The sequence below is a fragment of the Amblyraja radiata genome, chromosome 17 (assembly GCF_010909765.2).
Source record: "Amblyraja radiata isolate CabotCenter1 chromosome 17, sAmbRad1.1.pri, whole genome shotgun sequence".
Taxonomy (NCBI): Eukaryota; Metazoa; Chordata; class Chondrichthyes; order Rajiformes; family Rajidae; genus Amblyraja; species Amblyraja radiata.
The window spans coordinates 29,760,708-29,785,519 of record NC_045972.1 but is presented as its reverse complement, the minus strand read 5'-3'; the positions used below and the strand labels follow the sequence as shown (position 1 = coordinate 29,785,519).

At 41.8% G+C, this 24,812-nt stretch overlaps 1 protein-coding gene across 1 annotated transcript in view; it reads left to right on the top strand.

Annotated features, from left to right (window-relative positions):
• LOC116982984 (hydrocephalus-inducing protein homolog) overlaps positions 1-24,812 on the top strand; it is a 204,439-nt gene that overhangs the window by 6,933 nt on the left and 172,694 nt on the right. The window contains exons 5-11 of the mRNA XM_033036517.1: positions 2,764-2,900; positions 6,642-6,769; positions 12,538-12,732; positions 15,317-15,466; positions 16,261-16,500; positions 20,304-20,475; positions 21,993-22,157. Coding sequence (XP_032892408.1) covers positions 2,764-2,900; positions 6,642-6,769; positions 12,538-12,732; positions 15,317-15,466; positions 16,261-16,500; positions 20,304-20,475; positions 21,993-22,157 — 1,187 coding nt within the window. The remainder of the gene's footprint in view (positions 1-2,763; positions 2,901-6,641; positions 6,770-12,537; positions 12,733-15,316; positions 15,467-16,260; positions 16,501-20,303; positions 20,476-21,992; positions 22,158-24,812) is intronic.

Sequence of the window (24,812 nt, the reverse complement as noted above, 5' to 3'; positions counted from 1 at the left end):
CTTCAATCACTCAGTGTGAAAGAATTGGCCTTCAAATATCCCCTCTGAATTTCATGCCCTCTGCCACAAAAACCTATCCAGTCTCTGCTTGTAACTGAAAAGTTCTATGCCAATTTTGCTTAAACTACTGAACAACATTTGGGTGGTCTAGTGATAAAGCCACTGCCTCACAATCAACAACGCGGGTTCGATACTGGTCACAGGTGTGTGGCATTTATATCATCTCCCTGTGACCTTGTGGGTTTCCTCTAGGGCCTCAGGTTTCCTCCCACATCCAAAAGATAGGCAGGTCAGTAGGTTAACTGATCACTATACATTGCCTCTCATGAGTGGTGGCAGTGAGTGGTAGAATCTAGGGAAGTTGACAGGAATGTGAGGAGAATAAAATGGGTCTATGGAACTGATGCACTAGAATGCTGAGAACTACATTCTGCACTCTGTATCTTCTCCCTTGCTCTATCTATTGTACTTGTGTTTGATTATATTTATGTATTATTCGATCTGTTTGGATAGCATGCAAAATAAATCACTGTACCTCGGTACATCTGACAATAATAATGAACCTAAACCTATAGTGAAACCTAGTGATGTGGATGGTTGATGAACAATGGGCCAAAGGGCCAGTTTTTCTATTGTATGACTCTGTTGCTCTAACATTGCTTTTCATTTCCTTGAGAATTTTCAATATAAAGATGCTAATTATGTAAGTGCTGATGATTTGTTAATAACTGCAGCACTGGCACCTAATTCAAAAGCAATCACACTTGTCAAAGACTCCGAGGATGATTCACTTGTGGCCTTCAGCAACACATTGTCTATGATTCATCTCAAGTAGTAGCTGACGTTAGTGGTCAATGGTACTTTATTGTCACATATATCTTGATATAGTGAAATTCTTTATTCTGCATACAATTCAGTAAAATATTACTGAACATAAGCGCAACCATAATTAAGGACACGAGTGCAGGAGGTTAAGGGGTGATCTTGTAGAGGTGTACAAAATCATGAGAGAAATAGATTGCCTAGAGTAGGGGAATTGAGAACCAAAAGACATAGGTTTAAGGTGAGGGGAAAGATTTAATGGGAACGTGAGGGATAACTTTTTTTGGACAGGGGGCGGTGGGTATTTGGAACGAACTGCCAGAGGAGGTAGTTGAGGCAGGTACTATTGCAACATTGAAGAAACATATAGACAGGTACGTGTATAGGACAGGTTTAGAGGGATATGGAAAAAAAGCTGGGAGGTGGGACTAGTATAGATGGGGCATGTTAGTCAGTGTGGGCAGTTGTGCTGAAGGGCCTGTTCTCACACTGTATGACTGAGATAAAAGGAACTGTGTTAAATTAACAGCCCATTTCATGTCTTTTGGACAAACTGTAATCCAATTCGAGGAGGGACTGTACTGGACATTGTATTTAGAAATGAACTTGGCTAGGTGACTGGAATTTCCATTGGAGAGCCCATATTAAACATTAAACACTACTCAGATTTAAGATAGTTATGTGGAAGGATAAGTCTCGGCCTTGTGGGGAAGTACTCAATTGAGGCAGAGCAGCAAATAAGAAAAATAAACCTCAATAATACTACACAATAGCTAGGATGAGTAAACTGGGAGCAGCTGTGATTGGGTAAGAGCCCTCTGTGTCCCGTAGTCCTGCTCTCGGTCCCCTCCCCTCAGAACATGGCTAGAGCTTCTCTGGTCCTCGCCTTTCACTTCACCAGCACCCACATCCAACACATCATTCTCCGACATTGCGCCACCTCCAACATGATCCCCAGTCACATCTTCTCATCCCCATCCTTTTCCGCATTCCGCAGAGACCGTTTCTTCTTCAACTCCTCAGTTCACTCATCCGTTTGGACCCAAACCGCCCCCTCCCTGGGTACTTTCCTCTGCAACCGCAGGGGATGTACCTCCTTCACATGCATCCAAGAACCCCAGCAATCCTCCCAGGTGAGACAGAGGACGCATGCACTTCCTCTAACATTAACAACTGCCCCAGTGTACCTGATGTGGCTTCCTTTACATCATCGAAACCAAGAGTACACCTGGCAACCATTTCACAGAACACTTAGTCCTCCAAAATATCAGATGATTATGTCTTTTATGCAATGGCTGATAGGGTGAAAGGTGAGGACTAGGGGGCTGTCCTAGTTCTGACTGGGGGAAGGGGGAGCAAGAGCGGAGCTGTGGGGTTCTGAGAAGACATGTGTGATGGCCTCTTCTATGATAGAAGAGGGGAACCCCTGTTCTCTAAAGAATGAGGATATCTCGGATGTCCTGGTATGGAACACCCCATCTTGGGTGCAGATGCGGTGTAGATGGTGGAATTGGGAGTAGGCAATTAAGTCTTTGCAAGAGGTAGGTTGGGAAGAAGTGTAATCTAGATAGTGATGGAAGTCAGTAGGTTTATAATATACATTGCTCAATAGTCTATCTCCTGTGATGGATATGGTGAGATCAAGGAAGAGGAGGGAGGTGTTGGAGATGGTCCAAGTGGATTTGAGTGCAGGATGGAAATTGGCAGTGAAGTTAATGAAGTTCATGAATTCTGCATGGGTGCAGGAGGTAGGTGGCACCCTCATCAATCTTCTTGTTCACCTCTTCAAAAAACTTGTTCACCTCTTCTTGTTCACCTCTTCAAACAAAGCCATACTGACCACGCCTAATCAGCTTTTTCATTTCCAAATGTAACTTATGAATTATAATGCTGAAAAAATATAATAATTGTACGTCTTAATCTAATGGCTTCTATTTGCAGATGTTCTTTGCCTGAGTTTATCCTGGATTTTGGTTTTGTAATCCTTGGCACTGTGAAGATACATATCGTAAAGGTCGCAAACACCAGTTCTTTGCCAGTATCTTTTCACACTGAGCAGCATGCTCTGAGGAATACTGGTAAGCACCTGTTGTGAACATTATCCATGCCCGAGGCTACATAGAGTTGTCTTGTTCAAATCCAAATATGAATTTATTTTGGAGAATATTCAATATAAACCTCGTGCTTCCTCTTATTTTCACAATTTACAAATGTTAGTGCTATTGTTAAGAGTCAAGAATGTTGAATTTAATATGCACCAGTACCTAAACAATGAAATTCTTACTCGCTGCAGCTTTACAGGCACATGAAACGCAAAAAAAAAAAATTTACGTCCTCTCCATGGGGTCGTCTACTTGTGGGTCTGCAGATGTCTGTAGAGGCCGATCTGCGATCCACACACCTTGTTGCGATGTGGGCAGTGAAGACTGGCGGTAGTCGTCGAGCCCCCTTCTCTCTCTTCTTACGGTGCTGCCGCTTTGTCTCTGCGACACGGCGTAGTTCCATTTTGTGACGTGCAGTTCCTTCCTGCACGGATTTCCGTCCAGTGCAATGTGCTCCCAGTTGCTCGATGTGATGTGGAATTTCTTCGGACTGTTCTTGATGTTGTCCTTGAAGTGTATCTTTGGCCTGCTGGGGGCTCGCCGACCTTCCTTCAGTTGAGAATACAGGATTTGTTTAGGGAGACGTGTGTTGGACATGCGGATGACATGACCAGTCCATCAAAGTTGGTGCTGCATTATTGTGGTGGTGATGTTGGTCATGTTGGCTTCCTCCAAAACGCTGATGTTGGTGCATTTGTCCTCTCAGCTGATCCTCAGAATCTTTCGTAAGGATCTTTGATGGTATTGTTCCAGGGCTCTCAGGTGCCTGCTGTAGGTGGTCCATAACTCAGCTCCATACAACAGAGTGGAGAGGACAACGGCTCTGTAGACCAGCAGTTTTGTTTGAGCCTTTAGGTCTTGGTCTTCAAAGACTCTTTTCCTGAGTCTGGCGTAGGCTCCGCTAGCACAACTCAGGCGATGGTCTCCACCTTACCCTTGTAGAAGTTCAATACAGTATTCAATGACATACCGAATATCTTCAAACGTCCGAGGAATAGAGGCATTGGTGAGCTTTCTTTGTACACACTGGGCAAGGGAGAGAGTATCAGAGATGTGTACATCCAGAAACATGAAGCTGTTGACTCTCTCTACAGCTGACCTTCCATGGATGACAGGTGCATGGTTCCTCTGCTTTCCCTTCTTGAAGTAAATCAGCTTCTTGATCTTGCTGACGCTGAGAGCAAAATTATTGTTGTGGCACCACTCAACCAAATTTCCCCTCAGTACGCTGATTCATTGTTTCCCGTTATTCATCCATGTGTTAAAGTCGTCACATTTTGAGATGGCATTGGAGCTGTTTCTGGCAAGACAGTTATGGCTCTAGAGAGACGGTATAGAGTGTAAAGCAGGGAATTGACCACTCTTGATCATGAAGCCTTTGAGCTGGAGCGCCGAGTCTGGAGTTGTGATATGGATTGTACGAGCTATTTATGCTTAAGTTAGTTACTGCTAGTATTTCTGTATCTTTCCTAAGCTTGTGGGTGGGATTATATACGTAGAAGGGGGTGTCTAGATTTTAGGAGGCTAGCGCAGACTCAGGGATTAGGATTTTAGTTTAGCCTCGAGGGATGATGAGAAAATAGTTTTTTACCACGAGACGCCACAATCTTCCAAGAAGACACTCTCACACGATTCTATACAATACGGATGGAACAACTAGTAAGAACGGAAAGTTATGAATTATTTCTTTGTTTTGTATTACTTCAATAAAAGACCAATTAATCAAGAAACAACGACTGGAAGATTCGTTTTTGCTGTCGGCGAGTGCAGCGAGTGCAGTGAGTGTGTAAACTATATTTTTACCACATCCCCGAGTAGTAACGGTAATTAAAACTTGGACATCGAAAAGTATAGAAATTGCCGTCACATGGATATTAAAACATAGTTCCAGTATTCTGAAATTAGAGTGATACAGCACAGAACCAGTCCCTTCAGCCCACAATGTCCTTGCTGACAATCGTGCCCATCTATATTACTCCCATTTGTTAGTTGTTGGTCCATAGCCCTCTGCACAATGATGATTCAAGTGCTCCTCGAGATACTTATTAAATACTGTGAGAGTACTTGACACCACCTCTGATAGAGCATTCCAGATTTCAACCGCCATCTGGGTGAAAAATTCTTTTCCTCAAATCCCATCTAAACCTCATACCCCTCTAGTTGTAAATACAGGAAGCAACCATAAAAAAAGTTGATAGTTTCTTATTGTCCACCTGTCTAGGCCCCTCATAATTTGTGATCATTGCTGACCTGATTTAATTCAATGCAGCCTTCTTTATTCCGCTAAATGATTTATCATGTCCAGGTTCAAAAAATTAAAATTGAACAGGATTAAAGGCCATTTGTAAAAATGAGTTTTAAACCTGCCTTTTTTTTAATCAAACAATTGAGATTTTCAATAAAGTAATTCTGCAACCTCTGCAGAGTCTTCCAGTGTAATATACAGCAGAGCAGTTCTCCAGTTTCATTGTGGTCTGCAGAAAATGGCAATAACAGAAAGCTGTTGATGCCAATCATGGGGCAGGAGCATGGAAGGGATGCAAGGAAGCTACAAAGGAACCCCCTTTCTGAATGAAGAGTCGGAGCAAAATAGTTGTCCACATTTGTCTTTTGATAGGCATTCTTTTCCCCTTAATATCCATAAAACATTTTATTCTGTGCAATCTTCTATGCCAAAACTATCTCATGCTTCATTTTAGCCCTCCTGATTTCCTTCTGATGCATACACCTGCATCCTTTTTAATCCTCCAAGGATTCACTTGATCCCAGCCTCCTGTACCTCCTTTCTTCATGCCATAGCCTCAATATTCCTTGCATCCAGGATTTCTTACTTCTGTCGGCCTTTTCTTTCACTTTTACTTGAACATGCAGACCCTGAACTCTCGCAATCTCACTTTTGAAAGCCTCCCACTTGCTGCATGTTCCTTTGCCTACAAACTACTTGTTAGAATCAATCTTTGTGGTCCTGGGACTCTCTGGTGCACAGTCACAAATTGAAAAAGGAGCATTCAGGATGATAATAAGGACCTTAAATTTATACATCGGGCATATGCAGAAGCCCCACGAAAATAGTGGAAAGAGCATATTAGTGTACAAGCTACCCAATCACGCACCCTGCCAGGCACCTCCTCCCCAACTTGCAGAAGAATCGGCAGTTTCCACATCAGCCTCATCATTTGCCTCCAAACCCAGAGAACTGGAGTGGGTGCAAGATGTTTCCATTTTCAGAGCAACACTCAGTGAAGAGCAACTGAATAGCCCTTTAAATTGCACAGCTGATGTTGAAGGGACTTTGGGGAAGCTGGTTTTCTGTAAGTGCCCAATGATATTTCTTCATCAGAGAGCTGAGATCCAGTTTGAGATGAGGATGCACCAAATGACATTGCAGGATAACTGGTGCCATCAATATTTATCAGGAATGGTTTTCACTTTTGTACAATTTGTGCACAAAGTAAAAAGTTGCTATCCAGACATTATGAGTAGATTATAACCTGTAACTTGCCTTGAGATATCTATTAATCTCTTGATAAAACATTGGAAGTCCATAGAATTCACTCAGTTATTCAGTGACTACTTCAGATACACATTCTCGTCAGTGGTGGAATTGAGCAAGGGCATTACAGCAGAAGTTCAATTTATTTTCACTATAATGTGCACTCAAGTAAAATTAAGTTAAATGTGTGTATGGTGATCTATCTGTTGTAATTTGTGCTGCAGGTTTCTGCACTGAACTGCACAGGGTGAAGAATCTTCCCTGCTGTGAAAGTGAGACTTTTGAAGTACGATTTGATCCCCTTAGTGCAAGCCTCACTATTGGCTTTACAAAAGCTTTGCTATCAATACAGGTGCGTTAACAATCACTCATGTTTTTCTAGGGTACCGTTTCATTAATTTTTTTCTCAGGTTTGAACAATAATTGATATCCTTTGGGATGTATCACTTGGTCTGAGAACTCTAGTTCACTATACTGCTCAGTACAATTCATAGGTGATAATATGATAAGACATGAAAGGATATGATATGAAAAGATGATGTCAAAGATGATATATTAGGAATGCCGCAGCTGTCAAGCTTAAACAGACAACTTTTGTGACCTTTTATATCCAAATGCCATCACATACATAAAGGTGTTTTCAGCATCACTTGCCAAAGAGCAGTAAGTGCTTGTGATTCCTCACACATCCCTTAATCTTCACGGCAGTGTTACAGCCCATCTCCACCCCTGCTACACTATGCCGCGAAAGATCAAGAGTTGCGTTGTCCTCACAGCTAGATGGTTACGGACAAGGTTGACAGGTTCAGGCCTTGTGTATGCTCTTGGCTCAAGTACCATTGATACATATAGGGTTGTCAACTGTCCTGTATTAGCCGGGACATTCTGTATATTGGGCTAAATTAGTTTGTCCCTTACGGGACCGCCCTTGTCATCATTCATATTCGGGCCAACCCATCATTCACCCAGCCACGGCCGAGTCGGTCAACGAATTGCCGTCGGGAATTTGTCCCTTATTTTGACCTTTTGTCCCTTATTTGGGAGTGAGAGAGTTGGCAACCCTAGATACATAGCATATTTAGGATTAATTTTGATCTTGCATTCAGAGGTAGATATAAATGTATTCCTTCATAATAAAATATCTTTATCAGGAAAATGGATTTTACTACTTCTACTGCTTAAAGGAGGTTGTATTTTGCACCAACTTCAAATGTGGCAGGAGTAATGAGGGGAAATGGAAAGAACACACATAGGAGAGGAAATTGAGAGGGAGTGAAGAATGAAGAACGAAAGGGAAATTAAGAAAGAGTGGGGTTAAATGCTGCAAGATGTGATTGAGCCCTGGCCTGATTAGACCTTTGCCACGGTAATAATTTAGCTCACAGATCATCTAGCGCAGACTGCGATCATTGTCACTGTTTCCCTGTGAAAGGGTTGTACTTATAAATCAATGTAAAGTATCGGCAATTGCAGTTGACTCGCATTATGCTTCTTTAATGTTTCACACTGGCCTTCATTAGTCAGGGTACTGAGTATAAAAGTTGGGATATTATGTTACACGTGTTCACTTTTGGTCACCCTGCTTTAGAAAGGATGCCATTTAGATGGGATGAGTGCAGAGAGGATTTATGGGGATTGTGTCAGGGCTCCAACGAGAGGTTGGGCAGGCTAGGATTTATTTCTTATGAAGTTGAGTGATGATCTTATAGAGGTGTATAAATTCATGAGGTGAATAGATAGGGTGAATGCACAGAGTCATTTACCCAGGTAGGGGAATCAAGAACCTGCGGACATATGTTTAAGAATAGAGGGGAAAGATTTAATAAGAACCAGAGGGCAACTTTTTCACACATCGGGTGGTGGTTGTATGAAACATGTTGCCAGAGGAAGTAGGTGAGGCAGGTACAAATAACAACATTTAAAATACATATGGATAGGTACATGGAGGATAAAGATTTAGAGGGATATGGGCCACACATGGGCAGGAAGAACTAGTGTAGATTGGGCATCTTGGACGGCATGGACAGGTTGGGCTGAATGTCCTTTTCCATATTGTATAACGCTATCTGTCCATGACACTATGAAATGAAGCGGGCAGCTTCTTCCAGTGGACATAACAAGAATAGAAATGGCCTACTTACAGCGAGGAATCATGCGGCAAGTAACTTTCCTCCTCTCTCCTCAAGCCTGTCCTCCATCTACCATGCAGCAACCCACCAAGACTCCTTAGATAGCACCTTCTAAACCCACCTGTCTTAAAAGGGCAATGGCAACAAAAGTATGGAGACACCAGCACCAGGAGGTTGCCCTCGAAGCGACAAACCGTCCTTACTTGGAAATAAATCGCCCTTCCTTCAGTGTCTTTGATCACAATCCTGGAACTCCCTCCCTATCAGCATTGGGGGAATACCCACATTTCAAGGACAACAGCGGTTCAAGAAGGGAGCTCGTCACCATCTTCTCATTGACAACTAGGGATGGCCAATATAATGTTCATAAGTCATGTGAATGAAGTAGTCCATTTAGCCCTTCGAGACTACTCCACCATTCAATCATGGCTGGTCTATCTTTCCCTCTCAATCCCATTCTGCTGCCTTCTCCCCATAAACCTTGACACACTTACCAATCAAGTATCTGTCAATCGTATAAATACCCAATGACTTGGCCTCCACAGCAGTCGGTGGCAATTTCACAGATTCATCACTCCCTGACTAAAGAAATACCTCCTCATCTCCTTTCTAAAGGTACGTCCTTTTACTCTGAGGCTATACCCTCTGGTTCTAGATTATACTACTAGTGGAAACATCCTCTCCAAAGATCCCATAGCGAGCAAGATAGTCCACTCGACGAAAAAGATGTAGTATGGTCATGGGCAAATTCATGGGTAATCTTCGGCCCCATTTCCGTAACCGGCTTTCGTCTCCGCACCAAAGTTCCGATAGCGGAGCAAACATACTAGTGCGCAGACGGAAGCCGGTTACGGAACCATCCTCATAAAAATCAAAGATCTTTGGTAAAAATCTTCTCCTCATTTTCTTTCTGCCTCTCTGCCTCACAATAAAAAGCAAAATGATGCTTATGTTCCTTCCACAGCGTGTGGGAAGTCTGGCCCGGATCAGCACGGCTGGGACGCCAGGGTAAAGTTGCGGGGAGGTTTGCAATGTATTTTTATGTAATGTTGTCCCTTATCTGGGCCTTGTGTCCGAAATAAGTTTATCATTAGATATAGAAATCTGGAGAAATATATATGTGTGTGTTATATGATTATATACATCTATATCAATTTCATATATGTGTGTATGCGTGTTCTTTCCTACACAATCTAATCAGTTTTATGGTAGCTGAATAAAACCATCGTTAAGTTATACATCACTTTTTTATCTAGCTCAAAACAATTTTAATTTTGTTAAATACTTCATTTAATAACCCCACCACTACAGACAGATCTCATTCCACTCTCTGGCTATTGGGAAGACCAGACCCATTTTATTGTTGAAAAACAATTCCATAGACACAAAAAAACATTAAAGAACATTCCAAGAGTAGAGCAACTGGAATCTTGATATTGCTATTATTTTTCCAAATACCGCAGTTGTGAACAGTGTGATTAGATGAATTACAGAGTGCAAGTGTAATACAAAAATCAACTCAAACACAGCACATGAGCCATTTAAAAAGAAATGTTTAAAAAAAAACATTTAAAAATCTTAATTTGTTTACATACTAATCTTTAACAAAATTTAACAGAATTTAACAGAATTATGAATGAACAGAATTATGAATCTAACCCTATATCACACACACAAACTTCCCCCGCAACGCTGTTAACACTGCGAGAGAGATATACAAAATCGGGCCTGGTTACTGAAATGGACGACGAAATGGCCCTCCGTTGCCTACTGCACGTCAGGCCATTGGATATAGCAGGAGTGGACTATCTTGCTCGCTATAGGATCTTTGATCCTCTCCATTCCCAAGCCTTTCACTATTCGGTAACTTTCATTGAGTTACCCCTTCATCCTTCTAAATTCCAGCGAGGCTCGGTGCCGTCAAACGCTCATCATTTGTTTACCCAGTCATCCCCGGGATCATTCTCATAAACCTACTCTGGACCTTCTTTAAACCCAACACATCCTTCCTCAGATATGGGGCCTAAATCTGCTCACAATACTCCAAATGCTATCTGACCAGTGCCTTATAAAGCCTCAATATTACACCTCTGTTTTTATATTCTAGGCCTCCTGAAATAAATGCTAACATTGTATTTGCTTCCTTTCTACTGATTCAACTTGCAAATTAACCTTTTGGGAATCTACCAGCATTCCCAAGTCCCATTGCACCTCCTATTCATAATTTTAAAAATAGTCCATGCCTTTATTCCTACTTTCTCAATGCATGACTGCACACTTTGCTGCAATGTATTCCATCTATCACTTCATTGCCCACACTCTCAACCTGTGCAAGTCCTTCTGCAGAGTCCCTACTTTCTCTCCACTACTTGCCCCTCCACCTACCTTCATATCATCCGCAAATGTGGTCACAAAGCATTCAAATGTGGTCACAAATAATTGATATATGATGTGAATAGCTGCCCCAGCACCGACTCTTATGGAACATTGCTAGTCACTGGCAGCTAACCAGAAATAGCCCCCTTTATTCCAACTCTTTGCCTTCTACCATTGAGCCAGCCTTCTATTCATGCTAGTATCTTCCCTGTAATACCAAGGGCTCTAATCTTCTTTAACAGCCTCATTTGCGGCATCTTATCAAAGGCCTTCTGAAAATCCAGGTAAACAACATCTACTGACTCCTTTGTCTATCTTGCTATAACTCCCTCAAAGAATTCCAACAGATTTGTCAGGCAAGATCGTCCTTTCATAAAACCATGCTTATATAATAAGCATTTTATCATATTGATATGATGGTTCTGCCTGCAAAGCCCACATCCCTTGAATGTATAGAAAAAAATATATTAACATAGCGTCTGCAAGTAACAATAATAATAATAATAATGCATTTTATTTATGGGTGCCTTTCAGAACACTCAAGGACATCTTACAGTTAAAACAGGCACATTACAAATATATAAATAAAATTAAACGAAAACAACATATCCATGAATTTGATAGAAAGTAATGTGGGATAGGCCAGTCTGAATAGGTGAGTTTTGAGGGAGGTTTAAAGGTGGGGAGAGAATCTAGGGTACAGATGGATAGTGGGAGAGAGTTCCAGAGGCAAGGGGCAGAACGGCTGAAGGCTCTGGACCCCATCATGGACAGGCGGGCAGATGGAGGAAGAAGAGGATTGGAGAGTTCGGGACGGAGTGTAAGGCTGGAGGAGTTCAGAGAGGTATGGAGGAGCGAATGCGGTATTGGACAGGGAGCCAATGCAGTTGTTTGAGGTATGGGAGTGATGTGTTCGGTGGATGGGGTTCTGGTGATAATGCGGGCAGCTGAGATCTGGACCAATTGGAGTTCATGGATGGACTTGTGGGTTACACCAGAGAGGAGAGAGTTACAATAATCAATACGGGAGGTGACGAGGGCGGAGATGAGAGTAGCAGTGCTGTTAGGTGTGAATGATGGACGAAGACGGTGGATAGTGCGTAGGTGGAAGTAAGCAGACCGAGTGAGATTATTGATGTGTTTTTCAAAAGAATGTGTGCTATCAAGGATGACACCCTGACTTTTGAACTTTGAGGAAGGAGGGACTATGGAATTGTCAATGGTGAGTTAGAAATTTGGACATTTAGATTGGGTGGATTTGGAGCCAACAAGGAAAATTTTAGTTTTGTCACTGTTGAGTTTGAGGAAGTTGTGAGCAAACCAGCTTTTAATTTCCACTAAGCAGTCAGACAGGGAAGAGGGAGGAAGCATGGAAGTGGGTTTGGTGGACAGGTAGAGCTGGGTGTCATCCGCGTAGCAGTGAAATTGAATGTTGTATTTCCTGAAAATAAGTGAGGAGATTAACATTATGCCATGAAAAAAGCTGAGCACCCTGTCTCAATACATGTGCCAATAACATACTATTGAACCATTGAAAAGGTTGCCTTGAAAGGAGGAGAAGATAATTGAAATTAGTGCTGAATTAGTTTGATAACATTTCTAATGATTTGTTCAGGTTGTAGGTGGACCCGCAGTGAATGTCATCCTGCAAGCTACTGTGACAGAGCCAGCCTTGACTGTCTCAAGTGACAATATGGACTTTGGCACTGTGCAGTGTGGACATTGTCAAGTTATAACTATCCAGCTCTACAACCATCTAGAAGTTCCCTGTGAATGGTCCTTCGTTGATAGCAGCCTTGTAATGCAAAAGGTGAGAACATATTTTTTTCAATTTCACAGTGACTTGCAATTATCTTGACAATTCTAGATCCGAGTGTCATAAATATAAGATAATCATAAACCCATTCAGAAATTTAGAAGCAACCTTTTTTCAGCAGTGTGATGAGAAGAAAGAATTATCCATCTCATAAAATAGTTCAAGTGAATAGTATAGATGCATTTAACACAAAGTTACATTTTATTAATTCAGGTCTGTGGTGGTGGGTGTCAGTTCCTAATTATGCTTAAGAAGGTGATAATGAGTTATGTTCTTGAACTAATCGTACCTGCATAGTATTGTTGCGCCAATAAGCTGAAGGGCCTGTCCTACATGGCCGTCATTTGTGCGTAAATTACGCGACATCATTTACGCGTCACGACGCACGACGCGCGCGACGTGACACGCACGTGACGCATGGTGCGCGATGACATAGGCAGTGATGCGCGGCCGCGCGCGGCGTCGCAGGATTTTGTGATATACAAAATCTTTGCACGCCATCTGCGTGACGCGCAAATGACGGCCAAGTGGGACAGGCCCTTAAGTTTAAAACTCTCTCATAGCGAGACAGTAACAATTATATTTTAGGGCATCATAGTGGTACAGCTAGTTGGTCTACCACACACCTCCAACGACCTGGGTTTAAAACTGCACCAGCAATGTCTGTGTGGAGATTGCACATGTGATTTCCTCTGGGTGCTCTGGTTTCATAAAACATAGAGCATAAAACAGTATCGCACAGGAACAGGCTTTTCAGCCCACCATGTCTGTACCGAACATGATGTCAAGTTAACCTAATGTCCCTCCATAGGCAGCTAAGATCATGTGTATCAGAGATTCGGGAAGTGAAGTTACGGGAAGTGTTTAGGGGACTGAGGAACAGACTTAAGAGGGGAGATGGCTCTGGCACATGCAAAGGAGAATCCAAAGATATTTTATATTAAGGAAAAAAGTGTAACTAGGGATCTTTGTCAGTATGGATTAGTTGGACCGAAGGGCCTGTTTCCTTGCTATATTTCTCTGTGATTCCATTTGCAGCATATCCATGTACCTAACGAAAAGCCTCTTAAATGCCACTATTGTATCTTCTTCAACCACCATTCTGGGAGTGTAATCCAAGCACCCGCTATTCTCTATTTAAAAAAGTGCCCCACGCATCTCCTTTTAATTTTCCCCATCTTCTGTGAAGGCTTCAGAGGTTTGTTAGAGAACATTAGTGACAAACAGCATCATGAAGCCCAAGGAACACACCAGACAGGTCAGGGATAAAGTTGTGGAGAAGTTTAAAGCAGGGTTAGGTTATAAAACAATATCCCAAGCTTTGAACATCTCACGGAGCACTGTTCAATCCATCATCCGAAAATGGAAAGAGTATGGCACAACTGCAAACCTACCAAGACATGGCCGTCAACCTAAACTGACAGGCCGGGCAAGGAGAGCATTGATCAGAGAAGCAGCCAAGAGGCCCATGGTAACTCTGGAGGAGCTGCAGAGATCCACAGCTCAGGTGGGAGAATCTGTCCACAGGACAACTATTAGTCATGCACTCCACAAATCGGGCCTTTATGGAAGAGTGGCAAGAAGAAAGCCATTGTTGAAAAAAAGCCATAAGAAGTCCCGTTTGCAGTTTGCCACAAGCCATGTGGGGGACACAGCAAACATGTGGAGGAAGGTGCTCTGGTCAGATGAGACCAAAATTGAAGTTTTTGGCCTAAATGCAAAACGCTATGTGTGGCGGAAAACTAACACTGCACATCACCCTGAATACACCATCCCCACTGTGAAACATGGTGGTGGCAGCATCATGCTGTGGGGATGCTTTTCTTCAGCAGGACCGGGAAGCTGGTCAGAGTTGATGGGAAGATGGATGGAGCCAAATACAGGGCAATCTTGGAAGAAAACCTGTTAGAGTCTGCAAAAGACTTGAGACTGGGGCGGAGGTTCACCTTCCAGCAGGACAACGACCCTAAACATACAGCCAGAGCTACAATGGAATGGTTTAGATCAAAGCATATTCATGTGTTAGAATGGCCCAGTCAAAGTCCAGACCTAAATCCAATTGAGAATCTCTGGCAAGACTTGAAAATTGCTGTTCACAGACGCTCTCCATCCAATCTGACTGAGCTTGAGCTATTTTGCAAAGAAGAATGGGCAACATTTTCAGTCTCTAGATGTGCAAAGCTGGTAGAGACATACCCCAAAAGATTTGCAGCTGTAATTGCAGCCAAAGGTACGAAGTATTGACTCAGGGGGCTGAATACTTTTGCACGCCACACGTTTCAGTTTTTTATTTGTAAAAAAATTTGAAAACCATGTATCATTTTCCTTCCACCACAATTATGCACCACTTTGTGTTGGTCTATCACATAAAATCCCAATAAAATACATTTACGTTTGTGGTTGTAACGTGACAAAATGTGGAAAAGTTCAAGGGGTATGAATACTTTTGCAAGCCACTGTATATAGTGACAGGACATGTCAACTTTGTTTACTGCAAACATCTGCATAATTCTGTGTAAATGTAATTTATTGATCTTGTACATTGTTAATACTATTTTGCTGTTTCTGAATTAAACAGCTTGATAGGTACGTTCCCCTGCACCTGCGATCCCAACTATTGAAAGAGTTGAAGCAGCCAGTCCAGGTGTTTCTTATGCTGCCGTTATGTGGTGTGGTCAAAGCTGGAGAGAGAGTTAATGTGCAAGTGACGTTCACCCCTGCAGAGGAGGTTAGTTACCCAAAGAATAAAGTAGCAGCTGCCTGTGGAGATTTGTGTCTTGGCGATATTGCCTATCATAATGGCGCCATTGAGCAAAGGCTTTGCACTTGCCCAAGAATATGTAGGATGGAATGTCATCCAAGGAACCTTCCAAATGAGATATGAATGGGTGAATTCAGACTTGATGGGGAATGGCCTGTTTCAGTGCCATCCTCTCTTTGATTCTGTGAACACTTTGAACAGCATCAGCTCTGACTGTCCTAAATACTCAGGACTGAACCAGGCCAGCCATGATCCATCCAGTGAGCCAGTCACTGCCTTGCATGGGAAATAGAGATTGCTGAGGACATTCTATTGGCTCGACTCAGCTTTCAAGGTCATTGAGCTCATTATGACAAGATGTCTTTGATTGAGCTGTCCTGTTTGTCCTGGTTCCCTGATTTTTGCCCATAGTCTCGCTAATTCACTTCTGAAAGTAATTATTAAATTTGCTCCCAGCATTCTTTCAAGCAGTATATTTTAGATCATAATAACTGTGCATGAAAATTTCCTCTTAGTTCCTTTTAGTTCTTTGGTCAAAAATCTTAAACCTGTCTATTCAGTTTTTTGCATTGGAAACCATCTCTCCTTTTCTTCTCTTTATATATCTGAAACATATTATTGCTCAATCATATTGATAAGTAGAGTTCTGTTTCATACTAATGTGATAATTAACAGAATGTTTTATGAGTGACAATGCAACTAATTATCCCCAATCATAACAACTGAAATTTTAATTATGGTTGTTTCTTTTAAATCAACAGAAACTTTATAACCATCGGCTGGTGTTGAACTTGGCACAAAGCAGTAACCAGGTGCTGATCATGGGCAGAGGTCAAGGGCAGGAGCCTTGCTTAGACTTTTCTTCCACTTTGTTGGAACTGGGTCCAGTTTTACCATTCAGCACAGAAACGGAGGGAACGGTAGTTGTGAAGAATCCTTGCAGCTTCCCGGTTGAATTCTACTCTTTAGAATTTGATGAGAAATACCTGGAAGAAGAAAAGGTCTTTGTAGATATTTATCAATTTCATAATTTCTCAGAAACAAAGAGATAGATTGCCAGTACCAGGATGTCACACTGGTGGAGTAGATTGCCCGTCGTTTACAGAATAAAGGGGCTGTCATTTAAAACTGAGTTACAGTGCATTCAGAAAATGTTGAGACCCCTTCACTTTTTCCACATTTTGTTATGTTACAGTCCTATATTAAAATAGATTAAATTCATTTGTTTTATCATCAATCTACACACAATACCCCAGAATGAAGAAGCGAAAACAGATGTTTAGAAATGTTTGCAAAGTAATTAAAAGGAAATAACTGAAATATCACATTTACATAAGTATTCAGACCATTTGCTCTGACACTCAAAATTAAGCTCAGGTTCATCCTGTTTCCATTGATTATCCTTGAGATGTTTCTACAACTTGATTAGAGTCTATCAGTGGTAAATTACATTGATTGGTCATGATTTGGAAAGGCACACACCTGTCTATATAAGGTCCCACAAATGGCACATAATAACAGTTGAAGCCTGGGGCAGATCAGCCATGATCATACTGAATGAAATGCAGGCTTGAACGATATGCTGGCTTATTGTGTCCTTTGAGGAACAGATCAGTTTACCAATTTAAATGTCCACTATTTAGGTTTAAATGAGGAAACATCCCCATCAAATTTGTGTCCTCTAGATTACCATCAGTACGAGTGCTGGAGGAACTTAAGAGTGGCAGGCAGCATCAGTGGAGGGAAATGGGATTGTTGACGTTTAGGGTTGGGACACTTCATCTGCATTGAAGTAATGAAGTTAAGGGCCAGTCCCACGAGCATGCGACTCCATGCGGCAAGCGCGACCTAACGTGGTCGCTTGAGCCATACGGCCTCGCGGGGCCGGTCCCACTTCGATCGGCGGAGCCGTATGGAGTTGTGCGGAGCTGGTCCCGACATCGCGCGGGGCTCCGAAAAACTGACCGTGTTCAAAAATTCCGCGCGGCAACGGCCTGCCAGCCCGCAGCCACCATGACGCCGTACGCACCGCCTCGACACCGTACGTCACGCGCGAACTTCCCGCGGACTTCGCTCGAACTTCATGTCACTCACTCGACCTCCGCGCGGCCCCTGCTTCTGGTTTGGTCGCGCTTGCCGCATGCAGTCGCATGCTCGTGGGACAGGCCCTTTAGGTCGCGCTTGCCGCATGGAGTCGCATGCTCGTGGGACAGGGCCTTAAGTAAGTTTATTGGCCAAGTATTCAGATACAAGGAATTTGCCCAGGTTGTATCTACAGTCGGAAATTGACTGACCAAGTTATAGAAAATTATAAGATAGGAGTAGGCCATTCGGCCCTTCGAGCCAGCACTGCCATTCAATATGATCATGGCTGATCATCCAAAATTAGTACCCCATTCCTGCAGGGTAGGAACCTGTTAATTTTCAGTATATTTTTATGGGTCAGCACCTTGTTTCAGACCGTGAATATTAGTTGTTCCTGTTCCTCTAGTTTTTGCATATGACCTCAACCTGACAATGGGGGGGAGCCGATCTCAGAGAAGATTACTCACAAAGATCAAGCAACCTTTGTTCTTTTCTGGGGACTAGCTGCTGTCAGATGACAGTTTATGGGATTCCTTATCCCAGTACTTGCTACATAAATAGCTTATCTCACCAAAGAATTCCTACAGAAATCATACCATCAACAATAAAACACCATCTAACCACGATACACAGTTCTGACTGAAGATTCAATTACGATAGAAGCGGAAGTATCATATTTTCTTTCAAAATATATGGCTAGAAATTGACTGGTGCTGATAAAGGCATATTTATGAGCTGATTGCTAATGTTCCAAGAAACATTTGTTTGAGGGGCTGCTCTTACAATCTCTCCTCAAAGGGCAGTGGTAGTAGAGCTTTCAGATGTTTTTAAGTTAGAAGAAGATTGATTCTTGATAAGCAAGGACGTGAAAGGTTAGTGTTTGGTTGCCGATGTGAGGGTTATAGTCAGATCAGGGTAATTCTCATGAAATGGCAGAGAACACTCTAGGGCTAAGTGGCATACACCAGACCAGATCCGAATTCACTTTTTATTATCTAGATGGAAAATTGCAAATAATGCAACTTGCAGTAAGTCCTCAATTTCTTATTCCAAAAGACCTTTCATTGAAATTTAATCTTAGCACAGATAAATGTGATATTCTGTGATTCAATTTCCATGTAATTGTTTTTCATTCATAATCTTTTGCACTAGAATGTTCATGCAAAGTAATTTCAATAGGCTTACATAAATTTAATTAGAGCCAGGGATTTTTAAAAGCAGTAATTAGAGCTAGGAATACCATTTAAAAACTAATTTAGACCTAATGCAACAAATTAGGTTTTCAGTATATTTTAGTGAGGGACTATCATGTGATTCAATTGATTTCACAATTTCATTGGAGAATGTTGCCGACAATACAAGGTGTGGTGAAACATCAAATCATTGTTGATGTTTTCATATCCGAACAACACATAAAAGGAACAGGTATATCTGCCATTGGTTTCTTGGAACGATGGTAGCAATTGCTCTTGATTTTATCAAATTACAACTGCAAAATACAAAGCATTGAATTGTGTTTTACTTTCTGTTATGAACTAGGATGGATCAATTATTTTACACAGGCATCACAGGATCTGAAAGGTGGTTTCAAATTATCAGAAGCTATATTTTCCCACAACACCTCTTTTAAAGCCAGATAAAGATGAAGAAGACTAATTGTGATGTTATGGTTATCAGGCTACACAGTATAAAATTGTGATTTAAAATTATCTTGGTATTGTAGCCCATATTGATGCTGATATTTATGTTGGCAACCAGAAATTTTCTTAATTATTGCTGGAAAATCTGGCCAACTCGTCAATATCAATGTCTTATCAAAAAGTCAGGCAGGTGGGCAGAGGGGTGGGGTGACTCTGTTGGTACAATCATCAGGCTATTAAACACTACAACCTCCAAATAATCTCTGAACTACATAGTTCATTGGTGGCGTTGCTTTTGTCTTTGCAATATTATTGTTTGTTTGCTAGTTTTTTTTCAATATATATTGAAGTTTTTATTTGCTATTTATTGTATGAAGTGACAAGGGTAAAAAGACCCTGATGGGAGTTATCCTCCTGTATCCCCCACCTGTATCCACCTATCACTTGCCAGGGTTTGTCTAGCCCCTATCTCTTCCAACTTACTCCCTCCTTCCACAATCAGTCTGAAGAAGGGTCCTGACCTGAAACGTCACCTATCCATGTTGTCCACAGACACTGCCCGACCCGCTGAGTTACTCCTACACTTTGTGTCTTTTTTTGTTAAGCATCATTGTGTTTTCAGTTTATAGCTCACGAGAGATTTATTTAAACCTCTTTGACTATGTATGGAAGATGAATACCACTGTGACTCGAAGGAAAAGGATAATTGAAAAAGAGTTTTCTTGTAGTGAATGGATGTTATTGAATTTGTACAAGGGAAATGGAAATTGATCACAGGAAGAATTGAGATGTGATACAAGTAATCCAAATTATAGCAAGTATTCTACTGCACTGAGGTGTAGCATGTTAAACCAACTGCATAAGCATTCCTGCAGATTAAACAAATGCAGGTTTTCCAATATGAAATGCAGAAATCTACAAATGCTGCAAATCAGCAATATAATGAAAATGAATGTTTCTCTTTCCGCGGAGACGATCTGGCTTGCTGGGAGTTCCAGCATTTCTGTTTTTATCACAGTCTTGTTTCATTTGCAACACCCTTTAACATTGAACTCTCTGGGCCATCTTTTCACTGACAGATTCTGCGGAAGATGAAAGGTTACAGTTCACTGAATACACTGTTACTGCCACCTAGACAACCAGGCGAGAGGTTGCCGATAGAGTTACTTGATTACTATAAAGAGCAGATTCTAATCGAAGAACAGGAACAAGCAAAGAGAAAATTACAGGAGGCTATTGAAGCGGAAAATGGTAGGTACTCCAAAATAAAGTATACTCGCACATCAACGTGGAACGGCACATTGAACAACACTTAGCAGGTTCACTGACTTTACCCTTTATATGAATGTATTATCTGCCGGTATGCTCATTCCTGATTTAGAACACACATTCTCTTCTCTTTAACATTGTTTCTTGAAAGTACATTTTGATCAAGTTTTTGAGCAGTTTTAACTTCGCTGAATATTGTGTGGTGTTACAATTTACCCCACCAGGCCCCCCAAAATGCCAACAGTTGTTTATTACACCAAAGGTTGTTGGTTGTGTTATATTGAGTCAGATCTAATGCTTCATAGTGTTTGTCATATCTCCTTGTTTCTTCCCTCCTATTTCCATAATGCCTCTGAAACAATACGTTAATATTTCCATTTCCTACCACTAACATCCAGTCATTCTCACCGTCAACACCCCACATCCCTTGCCAGAAGGCTCTCAGCTTTCTCCCAGGAAAGGAATAGTCCCCATCAAGCACAGCACTCTTCATTTGGCTTGACTCATTATCATGTTGAACAGTATTCTTTGGCACCACTCGTATCCCCAAAGTTAAAATTGTCACAATGGTGGCATTTAAGAGACTTTTAGATCGGCACATGGATATGGAGGAAATGGAGAGATATGGATCAGATACAGGCAGAGGAGATTAGTTTAACATGGCATCATGTTCAACACAGACATTGCAGGCTGGAGGGCCTGCTCCTGTGCTGTTCTTCTATGTTATATTCCCTCCCTCTGCATTCTAAAACTTGTTTACCTCCAGCATTTCGAAAAAAAAGAGAAATTGCTGTGAGTCTTTAGCAGACAAAACAGAAGTAGATTTAACCTTTCAGATCAATGTTCTGAAAACAATCACTGACCTGAAATATTAACCTTTTCTGTTTTTAAAATTGCTGTCTGACCTATTGTGTGTTTTCAGCATTTTCTGCTTTTATGTTAGGTTTCCAGTTTCTATAGCATTTTAATGATTTCTAAAATTTGCATTTTTGACACAAGGTCAAGAGCTTGAAACGTAAACCCTATTTAGTTCTTCTCAGGAGATGCTGCTCAGATTTATCTCCACTGTCATTTGCACTGTTTCTACTTTTACACTGGTCTGTTGATACAAGGTCTTCTGGTCTGCAAAGTATTTAAATGCTCCCATCAGAGTAATAACATATGCAGTACAGCAGAGGAACAGGACCTTCGGCCCGCCAAGTCTGTGCTGACCATGATGCCAATCTAAACTAATCCCATGTCCTGCACGTGGTCTATATATATATACACACATAAACACATATACACACACATATATATATATATATATATGCCCATTACACATTGTTATCATACCTGCCTTTACTAGTTCCTCTGGTAACACATTACAGGCTCATACCACTCTCTCTGTGTAAAAAAAATTAAATGACATCTAAAAGACAACAACAAAGATGAAATCTGAAGCTGGTTTAACTTTGAATTACAATTTCCATATAATTTGCGACTATTTAATTTCTCAGTAGAAGGTGAAAGGGAAGATAAGTCGCCTGAGCAAGCTGAAAGGTTGGAAATCTACAGACAATCAAGTGAAAGTGAAACATCTTCAAAGGTAACAGTTGTCTCAGCTGTAGAGGACAAAAAGGAGATTGAAATTGAAGCAACTGAGAAAGCACCGAAGGCCAAAGGTATAGCAAAATCTTCCATTAAAACTATTAATTGAGTTTATCCTAACTACATCACATTACTTCCAAATCCCATCATTCTGTTGTTAAACAACATATATTTAATGTTCTTTAAATTCTTAGTTGATTCGTCACATCACATTTTTTCTTGAGGGGAGTGTGCTGCCGTTTTCCATCCACCACTGGCAGTGTGAAGAAATGCTATTTATATATTTGCTTAACAATATAGCTCAAATTTATTATGTTTCTCAGTAGATGGGGAAGAAAAAGGGAAAGGGTAGGAAGGTCATCTGTAAGAGAGAAAATATCCTATCTGGATATATCACATTGGTCTGCTCGAGACCACAAGAAATTGTAGAGAGTTGTAAACACAGCGCAGTCAAATCAGCACCACGGATTACAGTTGCCTGAAAAACCAGCAACTGGAACGGCGACTGAGGGAATAAAACAATAATAAACCGATACAAATACCAATCATTATCTTGACTCCCATCATGGGCGTTAGTTTCTCGCTGTCTACCCTGAACACTGTATCTGTATCTTTTATTCATCTTGGTAAAGTGGATACTGTATGGTGTGTATTGTCTACAAAGTGCAGTGCAGTTATCTGCCCAGTCTTCTTCAACAGCACTTCTTTGCACCCTTCTTCCTGTAAAGACTCTATCCCCTACTCCCAATTCCTCCGTTTATGCCGCATCTGCGTCCAAGATGAGGTGTTCCATACCAGGTCACCGGAGATGTCCTCATTCTTTAGGGAACGGGGGTTCCCCTCCTCCATTATAGATGAGGCCCTCACTAGGGTCTCCTCGATATCCTACAGCTCCACTCTTGCTCCCCCTCTCCTCTGGTCCTCACCTTCCACCCCATCAGCTGTCACATACAGCACATAATCATCCGACATTCTTGCCTCCTCTCACGGGATCCCACCACTAGCCACATCTTCCCATCTCCACCCCTTTCCGCAGAGATCATTCCCTCTGCAACTCCCCGGTCAACTCATCCATTCCCACCCAAAGTACCCCCAGGTACTTCCCCTGCAACCGTTGGAGATGCAACACCTGTCCCTATACCTCCCCCCTCAACTTCGTCCAAGGACCCCAACAGTCTTTTCAGGTGAGGCAGAGGTTCACCTGCACCTCCTGAAACCTCATCTACTGTATCCGCTGTTCCAGGTGTTGACTCCTGTATATTGGCGAGACTAAGCGCAGGCTCCGCAATCGTTTCGCTGAACACCTCCGTTCAGTCCGCCTAAACCTAACTTATCTCCTGGTTGCTCAACACTTTAACTCCCCCTCCCATTCCCACACTGACCTTTCTGTCCTGGGTCCTTTCTGTCAGAGTGAGGCCCAGCGCAAATTGGAGGAGGAGCACCTTATATTTTGCTTGGGCAGCTTACATCCCAGCAGTATGAACATTGACTTCTCTAACTTCAAGTAACCCTTGCTTTCCCTCTCTCTCCATTCCCTCCCCCTTCCCAGTTCTTGAACCAGTCTTACTGTCACTTTTATTTCTGTTTGCTTTGTTGTTACCTTCTCCCAACTAACAATGATCTATTCTCCATTTTCCTTGATCTCTATTCCCTTTGTCCTGCTTTCACAACTTTCACTTCCTTATCTATACACTTCCTTTTTTATGTATCTCCCACTCCCCTGACATCAGTCTGAAGAGGGGTCTTGACCAGAAACATCACCCATTCATTCTCTCCAGCGATGCTGCCTGTTATGCTGAGTTACTCCAGCATTTTGTGTCTATCTCTGGTTTAAACCAACATCTGCAGTTCCTTCCCATATATTTCTTCAACAGCACTATGGGAACACCACCACCTTGAGATTTTCTTTCAACTTGCACATTATACTGACTTGGAAATAAATATCTGGTTCTGCATGATCATTGGGACTATGCTGGAACTCCCTCCCCAACAGCACTGTGAGAGCACCTTTACCAGAAGGACTGCAGTCATTCAAGTAGAGCCTTACCTTGACATACTCATGCATATTTGAGGGATATTTGGGTGTTATACTTAATAATCTTCCAGTAATGCCCAGATCCTGAAAAATGATGAATAAAAATACAAATTTCACTCTGCTCATTCACAGCAAATAATCTTGCCACTATTTCCTTATTCCCAATAGGCAGTCAGCAAAAAAAATGAGAGGACAGCTAGAAGCTGTTAATGTGAGGCTTGCAGCGATGCAGAGTGGTGAACCAATAGATGTTGAATGGCAGTTTTGCTTGTTGGGAGATTGTGATAAATTGCGTGGTTTTACGTGAAGTTATGATATAATATTTGAAGGTGTGTCATTGACTAATTACACGTGAGAATTTTGAACTTTGTGGAGCATGCCGTCCTAGTCCTTAGCATTGACATATAGCATTGAACCTCATCTATCTGGTCCTATTTGACTTTGGGCAAGTTCGATGGTCCCCCTGGCCTCTGGACATAGAGCATGTCATTCTTTTCCCATACCTTCACCAAGGAGTGAAGGTCAGCATGAGAAAATTCACATTGGAAGGAATTGAGAGGGCTAACCCTATCGTGTGACCCCAGTGTCCTTTCTTGAGAATTATTATATTTTGTCTTTACCATCTCTTTCTGTTCTTAATTGTTCAGAACGAAAACAGTATCATGCTGAGGTTAGTGGGCAAGACCATGAATTT